The 15,974-nt window shown below is 45.3% G+C and overlaps 1 protein-coding gene across 1 annotated transcript in view; it reads left to right on the top strand.

Moving 5' to 3' along the window:
* SLC1A4 (solute carrier family 1 member 4) overlaps positions 1-15,732 on the top strand; it is a 35,312-nt gene extending 19,580 nt beyond the window's left edge. Inside the window, 3 exon segments of the mRNA XM_039568542.1 lie at positions 663-857; positions 2,283-2,417; positions 4,638-15,732. Coding sequence (XP_039424476.1) covers positions 663-857; positions 2,283-2,417; positions 4,638-4,872 — 565 coding nt within the window. The 3' untranslated portion in view covers positions 4,873-15,732.
* Positions 15,733-15,974: the final 242 nt, after the last annotated feature.

Here is a 15,974-nt window from a genome sequence, read left to right as displayed (position 1 = left end):
AAATCATTAAATCTCTATAAAATCATTTTGGTCATCTCCAAAACTAGATGCATGTCTGTCAAAGGACCTGAAATACTATTAATAAACTCTCTCCTCCTGCATAGTAGGAGAGGGTTTATGAATAAAACCATGTGATTTGTAATGCAAGAAATAAATCCAAGAGTGATGTTTTATTTTTAATTATTTTTCTGTTCATTTGAGAAGGTACTTAAACAGCATTAACAGAGGTTGCTGTTGCATCTGTTGTATATATATTATCATAGAATCATAGAATGGTTTGGGTTGGAAGGAGCTTTAAACATCATCTAGTTCCAACCTCCCCTGCTATATTTGCATCTGTTATTGTATTTTTGTAGTCTGAGACTTGTTCATTCCACAGCCATGTAATGTTGCATACTGTGTTAAGTCATGAGTTCTTGCTTCTGGGAGATTAAAGTCCTTATCAGCTATTTCTGGATGAAAGCAGATTATTAAATACCTCTGCTCAAAACTCAAGGAGTTGGGTCCCTCATTGCCATCGTGTCAGAGAGGGACTATAAAATGGCATTGTTGTCTTGGCAGTCCTGCCTGCAGCATGTTAGGAACATGAAAGCCATGAGAGCAATGAGGCATTCAGAGTACCCTGATGCTCTGTGTTTCATTTCTCCCTGTTCTGTTCCCAGCTCAGCCACGCTCCCGTCCATGATCAAGTGTGTTGAGGAGAACAACAGAGTCGACAAGAGGATCAGCAGGTTTATCCTTCCCATTGGGGCCACTGTAAACATGGATGGAGCTGCTATTTTCCAGTGCATGGCAACTGTGTTTATTGCTCAGCTGAACAATGTCGACCTCAACGCTGGGCAGATCTTCACAATTCTGTAAGTTGCTTGCAACCCCATCCTTCTGGCCCCTGACACATTCAAGCTGTGGTCTCTCTGTTAATAACTAGCAGTTTGCATTCCACATCTCTGACCTAAAGCTTACAAACTGCTATGTAACATAATTATAGGGTGATTAAAGGATGGAGTCTTTAAACCTTTACAAGATTTGCCAGAGTCTCGATTTAACAAAAGGTAGAACCTGGGGCGGGGGGGGGCGGAATCGAATTCTGAAACAGACTTCGAAGCTGTTTAAAGCTCTTTCTCACATGAAATTCCTCTCCTTCCTTAAGCATCTCACTCCTCCATCCTCCAGTCAGCATTAGGCTGGGTAATTGAGGCATTCTGCTCTGCCCAGAATTCCCCCTCTGGATGTCTTAGAAAATTCTCCTGCCAGCTCCTCGCTTCCTTATGCATCTTTTTCATACTAAAGACTGTTCCTGCTTACCTTTGTCCTTCCTATCATCACACTGCTGGCTTTCCTGATCAGATCTCTTTTTTTTCTCCTCCTAACTGCTTTGCTCCACTATCCCCTCCACAACCTCAGTCCTACCTCCTTCTCTAAGACTCTCTCCCCTCTATGCCTGGAATATCCTCCAATGTCCCATATCCCATAAAGTGTCATTATCTTAACTTCTCTCCTCAAAATCCCTTAAATGAGGATGCTACAAGCAGTTCTGGCTCCTCACTGTGCCCAGCAGCCACAGCTGCATCCACCAGATGCCTCTTAGGGCTGGTTCCTGGCATTTTTTTACCTTCCCTGGGCAGGTTTTATTTCCTTCTTGGTTGTGTTTCCCAGTATGTTGTTTGTCTATTTAAGGCAGGGCTAGGGCATTGGTGTTTTTTTTTTTTTGGTGGGTAGCCAAATTAGCTTTTCAGGTACTCTCAGTGAATCAGGTGTGAAGATAGGTCTGAGGATGATGCAGTGATAGCCCAAGGAGAGCTCAGTTGCAGACATCTGCACACAAAACAGTGTGCTGAGCACATGCACTGCAGGTTTCCAGCTCCTGATTTGGGGTCTGTGTTGGAATGCGAACGAGACGCAGAGAATGTGCTGTGCCCTGCAAGGCACAGTTTGCCTTTATACACGTGGGGTCAGAAGGTGTAAGTCACTCAGCGTGCTGGAGCTGGGAATGTAAGTAAGGATACAGTTGTGTTGGTTGTTTTTTATCCTAGAAAGGCAGTCCTGGTGTTGAACCCGGAGCCATCGCCATGGTAACTGCTGCGGATCCCTGCTGAGCCCCTGTCCTCTGTACCCTTTCCTTTGCATCATCTGGCAGGAAGGGGTTTGCCTGGGAAGCAAATACTCTGTGTGTCCCATGCTGGAGCGTTTGTTTACAATTCCCATAGCGGGGAAACACATGACAGAGTGCAGCAGGGGAGAGCTGGGAGCTCCTCTAACCAGGCACGGACATTGATTTGCAGTGTGACGGCCACCGCGTCCAGCGTGGGAGCAGCCGGGGTCCCTGCCGGAGGCGTCCTCACCATCGCCATCATCCTGGAGGCCATCGGGCTGCCCACCAACGACCTGTCCCTCATACTGGCCGTGGACTGGATCGTGTGAGTACTGCAGGCCTCTCCTACCTGCTGCTGCAAGGCATAGAAACATGGAATTGCAGTATGGCTAAGGTTGGAAAAAAGCGTTCAGATTGTCAAATCCAGCCGTCAGTGTAGCATCACCACCATGCTCACCATTAAGCCATTTCATGGGGACTCTACCACTTCCCTAGGCAGTCTGTTCAAATTTTTTACAACCCTTCCCATGGAAAAGATTTTCGTAATATCCAATATAAATCTCCTCTGGTGCAACTTGAGGCCATTTCCTCTCAGCTTGTCACTTGTTACATGGGAGAAGAGAGTGACATCCACCTCACTACAGCATCCTTGTAGCATATTCAGCTGGAAACGCGGTCAAAGTGCAGAATAAAACCCAGTAGAAACTAAGACCCTACAAGATGTCTACCTACAGGACAGGTAACTCATCATGGGGAATGGAGAAGGTGGTGCCTTCCCAGTTAAGGCAGTCAGTATGCTAAAATCCCTCTTCACCTTTTTTATTCAGGCTTTATAGAAATGTATTTCTTCTTGGCTTCAGTTCCCTTCAGAAGGGTTGTTAAAAGTCTGTTTAGAAGGTGTTGATATTGTTGGAAATTAGTTGGACACTAGAATGGCAGGGGAGGACAAAGGAAATTGAGTCTGAATATCAGTTGTGGAAAGCTTCCTTGGTCACATGTGGGAAGCAGTTTCCATCAGAAGCTCTTGTCAGCTATTGTTTGAATTTTTTTTATAGTTTCAAGACTGGTCAAAGCACTAACACAGGTGTCACAGAGCTGTCCATTGGCAGGACAGGGACACAGGGTTTGTGGCACTCGTCACTGCTGTGGGTAGTGTCATGGCTGGAACATGCTGCTGAGAGTCACACGTTTAGTAGACAGTATTACCACCTTTCCTTTCCATCTTCTGGGAAAGAAGAGGTCAGTATGGGTCAAGTGATCTGAATCCCACTTAGGTAATTTGTTTCCAGTTGGTGGGCTATTGGGCAGTTCATGGTTTAGACTGCACATAATCCCTCAGCATTGCTTTTTGGAAATACAAGCCTCTCTGGATAGATGGTGCATTCCTACAGCAGATGTGGAAATTAGGATGCCTGAGGACACCCTTGAGTTTCAGAGACTGGAGAAGGTGGCAGCTGTATTACCTTCCCTTCCCTCACAACACGTGTCTGTGGGGCATAATCATATTCCTTCCTTAGGGTCATCAGACTCTTTCTTACTGTAACCTCTTGGGGATCAGCCACCTCCAAAGGACAGGAGAGGCAGGCAAAGCAGTGGCTAGGCCTTTTTATCCTGTCTTCCTAAGGAAGTACAGTAGTAGCTGTGCATTCCACACTTGTACTTGCAAGTGCTTGGAGGCAAGAGTGATAAACTTGCCCTTCCTTTCACTCTGGGCTGCTCTCGGCCTGTGTTGTGCTGGCTGCCTTCATTATAAAATATGTAGCATCCCTCTGTGGTCAACACTGTTCTAGTCAAGGAGCTCAGCCTTGTGGTAACAAAAGGGGAAGGAGGGAGGAAGGAGTCCCATGTCTTGCATTAATGCCAGCTGTTTAATTACCAGAGAGGACCACAATTACAAGTTGAGCCTCTGTTAAAGGTAGGCTGCAGAATGACTAGCAAGTCTCAAAAGGCGCATGAAAACATTGTTCTTCTTTATGACCCATAAATCTCCTCCATTACACCCTGGCACACTAGTTTTGTGTTGTAGGACCAAAAATTAGGGCAGGTGCTACAGGCAACAGATGCAGAGAACACAAGTCATTCTGCCTGCTTTTGGAAGGATCCCTTAAGTAAGTGCTTGGATTAAGGTACAAGTCACTGTAGTTAAAAAAGAGAGCAGGGTGCTCTGAGTCACTTTCCAGATAAGCCCAAAATAAGTTCCTGCTCCGAACTTGCATTTGAAAAATGCTGGCCTGGGGAAAGGGAAGAGGAAGGAGGTGGGCTGTGAAAAGCAGGATGGCTGAGAAAGAGTAGTACCATTTCTGCAACCCACGGAGAGATCAGAACCAGCTGATAGTAACAGTTTGACTGACCTGCTCTGGTGCACATTTTTAGTTCTGAAATAGTGATGCTACTTCTGTGGAAAACACCTGTGATAACTACATCTCCCTTGTCATCTCCACTGATACATTCATGGTTCAGCAGGGGTGAATCAGCTCCCGTTATCGTGTTGTAACTCTTAAACTAAAAGCCTGCTGCTTTGGTTTTTGTTTCTGATCTTCACCAGGGACCGAACCACCACAGTTGTGAATGTGGAAGGGGATGCCCTGGGAGCGGGCATCCTTAATTACCTGAATGAAAAGGAAAAGAAAGACAGAGAGCAGGAGCTAAAGGAAGTCACCGTAGAAGCAGTTGCTAACAGCAAGTCTGAAGCGGAAACGTCACCTTTGGTAACCCACAAAAACCCAGTCTCCAACACAACCAGCACAGCAGAGCCTGAATCCAAGGAATCAGTATTGTGAACTCGAGGCCACTCGTCAAGACCAGTCCTAGAGGTGGCCCAGGGACTTGTCAACGCACCCAGACATTTGCAGTGAAACCAGGGGCTGGATGGCTCTTCAAGTGCTCACTTCCAGTCTGTTTTGAAATACGATGGCCTGGGGAAGGGGAGGGAGGTGGGGTAGGCAGAGAAGGGGTGTTGAGAAGGAACACTTGCTTTGTAATAATATTTTGATAGTTTATATGTGTACATGTATACGTGTTGCACGTGCACACTTGTGTACATGTACGTGATTGAGGCTTCTGGTGTAACAAGGCTTCCATTAGTGAAGGCTCAGATGGGTTGGAGGTAGGGAGGTAGACAAACCCAGTATGTGCTTATTGTAGGGAAAAATTAGTAAGCTTATTTTTGCTGCTGTTTGAATGGAGAAGCAGTCTAGAAACTCCAGAGTGGGTGAAAATGTTGCTTAAATTTGTTTTCTAGCCTGGAAACACTTACGAACCATTACAGCCATGATATGAAGCAACATTTTTCTCCCACTCCCCTTCCTCTCATGTTCTCCGATCCATTAAAAACGTCAAGTATGTCCTTAAAACTAGCTGTTTTCTATTTTTAATTTTTTTTTTTCATTTCATACCTAAATTAATAGCTTATTGGCACTTGTTTCATTCTCCCACTGCATTGCAGCTCATAGCAGCTTTCCTGCCTTTTGCTGAGTAACTCCCAAACTGCGGGACCAAACATAGGAGATCTTCGTGCGGATCAAGGATTGGTTTCCTCCTTTCCTCTAACCAAGCTGTTAAGGAAAAAATCCAGAGGAAGCACAAATTTTAAAAGTTAAAGTAATCCCTTTGGGGCTGAAAAAAATGTTGAGTCTGTTCCAGCATTAGTATGTCTGAAAGAGGCTTGCCTGTGACAACATCCATAAATCCAGAAGTCAGTTCCCTTCATGAAAACACACATGATCCTCTGCTAGCACACCACGTCCTGCTCATGTTTGTTTAATGGGTAATCCAAACAACTTTAGTCATACTCCTCTTCCAGCAGAATTGAATAGGGGAGGAAAAATTCTGAACACACATCACGTGGAAACTGATGACAGGCAAGTCTGAGTCTTGGCTTGAAAGGGGAAGAGAAGAGGTGAGTTTATAACCCTAAGTATTTCAGTGATCTCTGTGTGGGAGCTGGCTACCTGTTCCTGCTAGGAGTTTGGTCCTGCTGTAAATGTTCTTCTGGCAACAGTTTGCTTTTAGTAATTCTGGGTGGTGCTGGGCCAGGGTAATGCTTTAATGGCAGATGGTAACCTTTGCTTGAGGCTCAGCCAAATGCTTCTGGATTCTTACTCCTCCTTTTTGCCTTTACAGTGTCCTTCCTGAATTTGCATCCCAAACCTGAACAAAGTCTGGCAAACTCATTGCAAAGTTCCTGTTGATTTATCTTGGGTCTTTGGATGCTCATAGGTAAAAAGTTATGACTGTACACATGCCAGGATTTGCCTGGACTTCTGATGTTTTCCCTTAGCTACTTCAGCAGAAGATTGCATGTGGTCAATTTCCACACTGTTAATTCAGCAATATATATTTACACTTAGCTTTGATATAAAGTAATGCTAAGTCTCCCTTTTTCTTTCTCCTCTCTTGCTTCAGAGGAATCTATATTGGAAAGATACCAGCACTAGGAAGAGGCAACTCCAATTCCATAGCAGCAGCTGCCCTCCTTTGCAAAGCATGCCTCCTGGTAAAGGGACACAATTAATTTTGCAGAAAGACACTCAGAGTGAGATGTGGCCACCCCTGAGGGAGAGCGCGTCATGACTGGCTGGTTAATCCTGTGCACTGGAGCCATGCAGACAATCCAAGTAGGAAAGGATTAGTCAGCCCACTGGGAAACTGCAGGTGGAGTTTCTTTTAAACAAGTTTATTTATAACCATGTCCACAAAATTTGGTCTTTCCTTGGCTCATCTTCAAAATGGAAGGAGACAAACACAATTCTGTAGAGATGTGTTTTGCCCAGCAGATCAACTTTGCATTTCTTCCTGTTAGAATCATCCTGGCTCCTTTCGACTCAGGAAACCAAAAGCACACTTTCAAGTCTAAGTGTCTCTGAAAAATCTGAATGCACCAGAACCCCAAATACTTTTATTTTAAAGCAGTATATGGATGTCTCAAGGAAGCTGAAAATCCTGACTGTCCCCTGTGTGCTGGGTTCTTGTCACGGTTTGATACTGGCTAAGTGCCAGGCACCCACAAAAAAAACCATCTACTTATTTTCCTCTGCTGTAGCTGAGCAGAGGAGGGGGAATTGAAAACTTCATTTTCATGAGTTAAGGATTATTGATAAAAAACACTTCAAGGATAAACAAGTTCAAAACTTAAACAGTTATAAAGAAGATTTATTATTAACAGAATTAAAAGTAAAAAGAGTAATGAGAACCAAAGCAACCTTCAGAACACCTTTCTTTCCCAGTCCCTCCCTCTTTCCACTGACCGAGCAAGGAAACAAAACATGGGGTTTTGGTCAGTATTTCACTTCTTAAGAATTTTTCTACAGTACACTTAAGGAAGAGTTTCTTCTGCTGTGCCATGGGGTCCTTCCCACAGGAGACAGTTCTCTGCAAACTTTTCTAGCATGGTTTTAACTTTCACAAGCAGCAGTCCCACCTGAGCCTGCTGCAACATGAGTCCCTCCCACGGGCCAAGCAGTCTTCCCACAACTGCCTAGCGTGGGTCATTTTAGTTCATGGGGTTTAGTCTTTTAAGGATGAGCTGTTCTAGTCTGGAAGTGAAGGCTCTCTTCTATCTCTGGAAGCCAGGGACATCTCTCTCTGTTTGAGTTCCTCACTAGAGTATAGCTTTTCAGTATCCATACTCTTCTTCATGGGCTGCGTGTGGATCTGTGCACCCCCCCCAGGCACCTCATGAATTATAGGGAAACTGTTGTATTATGGTGCTGACCACAGTTTGCAGGAGAGTCTCAGCTCTGGCGTTTGGAGCACCTGCTCCCTCTCCTTTTTTTCCACTGACCTCGGTGCCGCCATGTTGGTTTTCCTCATGTGTCCTCACTTTTCCTTTTTCTCTGACTTGGAAGAAACTTGGTGCCTGTAAGTTGGAGTTGAGAGGTTGATCTTGTCCAGGCTCCACACTGGGGAATTGCTCGCCATGTCTCTCACTGCTGGCCACATGGTCCCAGCCGGCCCGGCCGTGTGGTCCTTGCCGGCCCTGTGTGTGCAGCTCTGGCCTTGGGAGGGCCCTGGCCGCACGGTTCTGGCCTCAGGAAGGCCCCGGCCACGCAGCCCCTGGCGGCCCCTGCCGGGATGGGCCCTGGTGGCTGCCTCACCACCCCTCAGGAGAAGAAAAGAGAACATCCCGTGGTTTTTCCTTTCTTAAATATCTCATCACAGAGGTGTTACCAACTTGTCTAATCGGGCTAGTAACCTGCCCATTGTCAGAGCCTTCAGCGATTGGCTCTGTGCCGGACATAGAAGTTTCGAGCAGCTTTTCTTCCACCCCCACCAAAAACCAGGCTGTGTTAAACCAACACAGTTCTGTAGTTGTGTTTTATCCCCCATCAGACATTTAGCTCCTGTGCTTTTGTGAGACCCCCTGGAATACTGCATTACAGGTCTGGTGTTCCCAACATAAGGAGGACATGGGACTGTTGGAGCAAGTCCAGAGGAGGGCCACGAAGAGGATGGGAACACATCCCCTGTGAAGACAGGCTGACAAAGTTAGGGCTGTTCAGCCCAGAGAAGAGAAGGTTGCATTGCAGTCTTCCAGTATCTGAAGGGGGCCTGCAGGGAAGGCAGAGAGGGACTCTCTTTCAGGAACTGTAGTGGTAGGAGAAGGACCAATGGGTACAAACTGAAAGAGGGGAAATTTGGTGAGATACTGGAACAGGTTGCCCAGGGAAGTTGTGGATGCCCAGCCCTGACAGTGTTCAAAGCAGTGCTGAGTAAGGTCTTGAGTAACCTGGTCTAGTGAGAGGTGTCGCTGCACGTGTCCGGGGGCTTGGGACTGAATGATCTTTAAGGTCCTTTCCAACCCCTTAACATTCTGTGGTTCTGTGATGCTCTCCCTCACCATGACACATGCAGCTAGGATCAGGACATGAGGGCAGCACTAAAATGACAATTCATGAAGCATCACAACACCATTTCAGAGTAGAAAACATCTCCGTTTTAATTTTTTTTCACCCTGAAGCTGTTGTTGCCCACAGGTGAAAGTACTGACCTGGGCAAACCCAAAGGTTGGGCTTCCTTGCAGGCAGCACTTTGGGTTTGCCATATGATCCTTCTTCCCTATGGTCCTGCAGCTGGAGCGTACCTCACCCTTGTAGCAGCGTGCCATAGACTGTGGCACATTGTTCCTGACAGGGGATGCCAGGAAATGGAGAATTAAAGCAAATAGCCCAGTATTAGTATTTTCCAATAGCAATGCAGAAGCTCAGAGTCTTCGCTGAACACCTCTCCCACTCCCCACTAGTGGATTGCCATGTTTTGCATCAATATGAATGTCTAGTCCCATGTAAAGCTTGTTGGAGCAGTTGGATTTAAGGAGGTCAACTCATTCTCACAGCAGGATTTTAATCAAGGAAATCTGACATTCCTTCTCTTGGAAACAGATATCATAGGATTCATATAAACCATGAGTATTCGGCTCTTAACCTGCCAAAAATCTGTAGTCTTACAGAAGCCCTACTTTAGACTTAAAAAGGTGCCAGTTCTTTTGTTGTTTGCAGAACAAGAGGCAGCTATGGAAGCAGGAGTGCTGGGTAACTACTGCTTGTCAGAACATCTTCTTGGTCATTTTTTTATCATTTATGTCAGAATTTACATTTCTTGGTTTTCTGTGATGTACCCATTCCTTGCGATAGCTATGATGCATTCTAGAACTCTCTACCTGGATTATTTTCTGGAATATGAGAGATCCAGTATTGCCCTCTCTCAGACTGTAAAAAATGTGACACATTCCAACAACTGCCACCGTAACGATGTGGATCCTGGTGGAAAGCCTGGTAAGACAGAAGACTTGCCATTTGCTTTAAGTGGTCAGAGTCCTCAGGTAAGGCCACTGGGAGAAAAATGAAAGGGCTGTTGAGGGATGTGCATTTTAGATGCTGTTCTTGATCTGCAGTGTAATGTGTTACACTGGGAGCTTCCTGTTCCAGGAGGCTGTGAGCTGAGAAGGTGCTCAGGAGCCTTGCATGTGCAGCCAGGGGTACCTGCTCTGCTCTGCTTTCACCCAGGCACTCCACAAATCTGGTGCCAGTGTGGTACTTAACTCCAATGTCTCTTGACTGGACATTTATTTCTGTTCTCCTGACATAACTGTAAATTGGAAACCTTTAGTCATTTGCTTTTTTTTTTTCCTAAGAGGAAATAAATTCCATCTAGAAAACACTATTTTTCTGTTTGATTTTAGGTTGGGTTTTTTGTTGTTTTGGGTTTTTTTCTGGAAGGTACAAGTTCTCTCCTCAGCTCGTGTCCTACCCTCTAGTACAGGAATTGCTTTTTGAGAGAAAGATATAGAAATTACATGGTGTGGTTCTTGGGGTGTCCTGTGCAAGGCCAGGAGTTGGACTCGATGATCCTCATGGGTCCCTTCCAACTCAGTGGATTCTGTGATTCTATGAAATACTGCATAAGCCTTTGGCATATGCAATCCCACTTTGTCTCTGATGTCATTTATTCTTCCACTTTTACCTTTTTCGGTGAAGTTTCTTTGACCATTTTTCACCACCTTTTATTTTTTCTCTAGGATTGGCTTTTCACTCCATGCTTTATCTGTCACTGCCTGATCTCATCCTGTTTCCTGGAATACCCTATGTTCTTTTTATGTTTCAGTGGCTTAGGAATAAATGGGAGAGTGGACGGAGTTTTGAGGGCTCCAGTTTGCATTCTGCTTTGCTCCTGTCCTGAACTCAGCAGAAGTTTGTGAGCCTTGGTAATTTAGAGTTGCTGAGAGTGCAGAGCAGTATCTGTCTCTCACACTGAGAAAGATGCTTGTTCTGTGCTGTGAGATGCAGCTGTAGATGCCTGAAAAGCTGTAGTGAGCAGTGGAGGGTGCCAGGACTCGACTGCTTTTAGGATATTTTCAGTAAAGATCCTGTATTCCTAAGAACTGAGCTTCAGCTGAGTCTTGGTAATTGCAAAGGGCTTTAAACCCTTCTGGGGATGTCTCTTTCAGTCAGGATGGTTTTTGTGTGGAGAACAGACTAGAGCCAATCCCAGGGCTTCCCCTGCAGGGATGTGACAAACAGGACTGTGTCCTTCAGACATAACAGAGATGTGCAGCCAGCCAAAGTACCACATCAGTTGGTGAAACAATCTCTGCTTTGTCTTCTCTGGGCAGCCCTGAGGAGGCAATGCCCTGAGCTGGAGGTGGTGAGAGACTGGGAGGATGGTATGAGGGGCAGGAAGGTTTCATGGTGCTTGCTCTGTTCCCATGCTCTTCCCTGGGCATTTGCTGTGGCCGGTGCCAGAGATGGACATGACCCAGTGCCACCATTCTTACTCTCGTGTGGTTCCTCCTTATTTTGCAGCAAGAATAGGGAAATCTGAGGTGTTTAGGCAATTCCTCTTTCAGTCAAGTCAAAGTCCCTGTCATCTCTGTGACTGACCACCCAGCCATATGTTGTAGGTTGTGTCCGCAAGAGCTTGCAAAAGGGACAAAACCACCACCTCTTCTGCAAAGATTTGCAGTGTTGGTCAAGAATCTGGGCTAAATCTTCACTCTGGTCCTCTGCTAACACAGTGCCTTTCTGCAGCCACTGTAAAGCATCATCCTGTTGGAAATGATAATTTTTCATCCTGACCCTCCCATAGGCAGTGAGCAGTGGGCCTCAGGTACCAAGTCAAAAGACCAAAAGATAAACTCTCACCAAAGGAAAATTGTCACATCTTCACTGATTTTACTAGAGCCTTGGCAGTTCATAATCACAGAGCTGCCTGTAATGACTGATCCAGTGACAGATGAACAGCACAGAATTAGGCAGGTTGCGTAAGTCCTATACCAGTGCTTCCTTTTCTGTAAATTAGGTTTACAGATATTTACGTGTCTTGCACAGGCAGTAGTGTGGAAGATAGTGAGTTGCAATGTTTGGAAAGCACTCTTAAGACACAGACCAGTAAATCTTGAGGAATAATGAACTTTTCAAAAATATGAAAGGAATCAAATAATGAAAGTATGCAGAGTTGCATTGTGCTAGGGGAGGAATGACTGATGGAAAGGAGATCAGGTGGATGCATTTGCTGGGCTAATTTGGGGGGAGCAGGGGAGCTGGTGTCACTGTGAGCTGCAGTTCAGAAAAGGGATGTGACTTAGTCAAGGACGACACAGTGCCCTGTTCTGTCTGCCTCCTTCCAGCTCCACCTGGCATGCCGTGAAAGCTTAGGCTCAGGTAAATTAACAGACATCACCATGGATTCAACATCTAAACTGGGAGCCTTGACAGCTTAGTTCCTGACTAGTTTCAGGGGGAGAAGGAGTTTTTCAACTCAAACTCAAAGTTGTCTTGTCAGTGTGGGTGACAAAGGTAGAGAAAAAGAAGGAAGAGCTGGAAGGCTGCAGGGGCACCGTCACAGAAAACAGGGTAAGCAAGAGGATAAAGGAGCATCTTTTCCTTGGCATTTTGATATAGATAGGATCAAAAAGGCTGCAGGCATTTATCTGGCACGTGGCAGAGACAATGCAAATCCCTGCCTGCTCCTCGGGCAGGATTTGCGGGGAGAGGCAGGAGTGCTGAAGTTTCTGAAATGCATCTTCACTGAGCAACAAGGCAGCATGCAGAGGGCCAGCGTGGAGCTCTGATAAGCTGCTCCTGGCTGCTGGCCATGACCAGAGGAATAGCAGTACAGTTCTGGATCAGGGATTGACCCACATTCCTCCCTGCAGGGTAGCTGGGACAAATACTCCGCAGATAAATGCATGGAGACCATTATTCTCCGAGGACAAAGACCAACTTGTTATCTATGGGAGCATATTGATGAAAGCCATGTTCACTTGCTGCTTCAGTTTCTGGCTGGAGGAAAAAGGGTTTGACAAATGATCTAAAACTTTCTCCAGGCTTTGGGCGATACATTGAGACAGTTGTCCCTGAATATTTTAACTCTGACAATAAGTGATCAAGAGCCTTATTTGGCTCTTGTAGGTCTTCACATCTGAGCACCATCTTGGGAAGTTAATGTTAACACAGAATTCATTCTCTGCATAGGGTCTTTACAGACATTTGTGACCAGCAGGCATCAGTTCACAGCTGCCCAAGTGAATGAATACAGAAAAAGGTGAAAAAACTCTCTCTTGAGTCACATGAAGAGTTGCCAAGCAGGCTAGGAGCAGACCCTGAGTCCTGAAGCCAGGTTCATTGTTAGCTAGCAACTATCACCTCAAAAAAATCCACACCTAAGGGTTTAGAGATATATTTGATTCTGTACAGTTTTTAATAGAAGAAGAAAAAGAAAATCTCTTTGATTCAAGAGTTCACAGTGTGGTTACTTACCAAATTATATCTCAGTGTCAGCAGCTGCATCATCCTTAACAGTTACGAAACCTCATTTGGATTTAACCTCAGATCTCGGCGCCAGCAGGTGAGGACTGTGGACATTTCAGCAGGCCAATAGCTCTTATGTAAAATCCTGCTCAAGAAACACTTATACTTGTCTCCCGAGGCCACAGATGCTGCTTGCAAGGCAAGCGGGGCTACCAACAGGAACCAGCATGAGGAAATTATTTTTGAGCCAACTCTGTTGCAATGCAAAGTTAACGGTGTGGTTTTAAGCCAGAGAGACCATGAAATTCGGTATTAGATGTTCCTTAGGATAGCTTTCACTTGCTCCTTCTGGTAAAACAACACAGAGAAAGTAATGCTCTTCCTTGCCAAGCATGTATTTAGCAATTGAAACTAAACTGCATATGGCATGTGTGTGCAACTTAATTGCAGTTGCGTGTTGCAGAAGGAAATTACTAAGGGAACTCTTCTCTCAAGGAACTGTTTACACATGTCTGAATCCCCCAGATTACATTCCCACAGAAAGAATTGTGCTTAACCATAAAAACTACTCCAGATATTAACTGATTTGGATTGTAGCTTTTTTAAGGTCCAGAAGGAATGCCACAAAAAGGACAGGCCAGGGCCTTCACTGATGTGCATTGATGTAATTTCCTGAGCTTTCCATGGCTTCTGGATTTCTGATGGAGATATCTCCTTACAGCATAGGGGATTGGTCTGGGCCTTTTAAGATGATCCTGATCAGCAAAGCAGCAGTAAAGCAGTGTTTTTAGAACTTCTTCACGGTAACTAGAGGCATTTTACATGCTCAGAGTATTCTTATGATGTGGTGCCTCTAATAAGAAAAAAGTGTTTTCCTAGTGGTCAGTGTTGATGCAGAAGGAAACTCCCTCATGTTTTGTTCAGTTTGCCTTCTCTCTATCCCTCCTGCAGTGTCTGTTGTGTTCCTTGGAGTCTGCCCAGATCCCAGCAGGATTAGGCTCCTATAGTATAGGATAGATCAAACTCAAAGATATTCTGACCCCATGTGAGGACATGGACTGTTTCACATCCTGTTAGGAGGGGACGAAGACATGGTTTCAGCTTTGGAGAGCGTCTGGACTGAACAAACCCTGCTTCGTTAAGGCAATACCTTAATGACTTTTTACACTTAATTGGTCAAATAACTGTAACCAAGGTGGCCCAGCCCTTGCTGCCTCCCTGCTCCGCTCCACAACAGATGCTCTGTTGACGTGTCTTCCCTGAAGGCCACTGTGGAGGTGATGTGTTTGCCATCCATGAGCATTCCATTCTTTTAAGAACACAATCTTACTTAAACTTCCTAAGTTACTATCCTGGCTGCACTCTTATAAGGTCGTGCTGTATGGGATGGAGACCACGCACAGAACCACAAATAGCTGAGCAGACCTCTGCTCCTGAACTGCTTCTGGTTACAGCAAACTGAGACTGACTCACTCACACTTTGTGAGGGTGAAGATATTGATTATATTTTGATTAATCCCTCAGATGCAGGGATAGCAGGAACACCCCTGAACATGAGGAGTCCCCTTCTGCCTTATTATCCTTAAAGGTGCCTTGTCCTGGTTCCCTTCAGGACAAATTCCAAGTTGCTGTTTGGCTTTCAAATATAACTATGCACCAAAGCTGAAAGACTCCATTATTCCTGGAGACAGGAGGGAGAATGTGATGTCCTGGTGTGAGACAAGGAAAGTTGTTTTCTTTTCTTTATCCTGTGAGCTCTGTGACAGCAATCCTGAGGTGTGTACGTGTGCGTGTGCTTTTATTTCTACCTGAACACATATTGCTCTAATTAGGAGGGAGGATTATTGTATTTTTATATGCTAAACCATTTGATTAATTACTTTAATAAAAAGATGAACTCTGAAATTCACTGCCATCCACTCCAGTACAATCCAGTATCACTGATACAAACGTACCTGCCTTCAGGTTAAAACCTTGTGCTTAAGAGTAACCACTCCATTGAGGAAGAGTTTGTGCCATGTGGGTGTGTTGATCCTTATGAATATCTGTAGCTGTTCCTCTTTTAAAGCTGTGGGTTTCATCCTTGTGACTCCGTATCAGCCTTTCCATTGTCTACCCAGAACAGATGGTACGTGCACATATGCAAAAAAAAGACCATACTGCTGTGTATGGGCGTGTGTGACCCTGGGGCAGATGTTACAGATGTTTGTTGTGTAAGAACTCCCTGCCTACCTGGGGAGCAACCAGTCCTGTGGCTCAGGTTGGGATGGTTTGTTGTATTTAGGAGGGTGACACAATGGGATACTCTCTTTTTCCCTTCTCTCATGGAAATGTATATTTGTTCTCTCTTTGTGTAGCTTCTCAATCTGAAATAAAAACCCACCCCAAACAGAATTCAGGTTTCCATCTTTCTTTGGAGAAGTCCTGGCCTTTTATTTGGATCAGCCTTGCACAGGCAGTGTGACATCCTGCTGGACCAGGCTCTTAGGCTCTGTCACCTGAGCAAAGACTCCTTTGGAAATGCCCCTGGATGAGAATTGTGCACCTTGGTGTTTGGTTCCACTTTCCCAGACTGTGCCCTTTGTTGGCATGCTGGTGTCACTGATTGCCAGCATTTAACCCTTTCCCTGCCAGCA

This window comes from Corvus cornix, chromosome 3 (genome assembly GCF_000738735.6).
Source record: "Corvus cornix cornix isolate S_Up_H32 chromosome 3, ASM73873v5, whole genome shotgun sequence".
NCBI classification, from domain to species: domain Eukaryota; kingdom Metazoa; phylum Chordata; class Aves; order Passeriformes; family Corvidae; genus Corvus; species Corvus cornix.
Note: the sequence above shows the minus strand (reverse complement) of the source record. Positions and strands in the feature narration are given on the sequence as shown.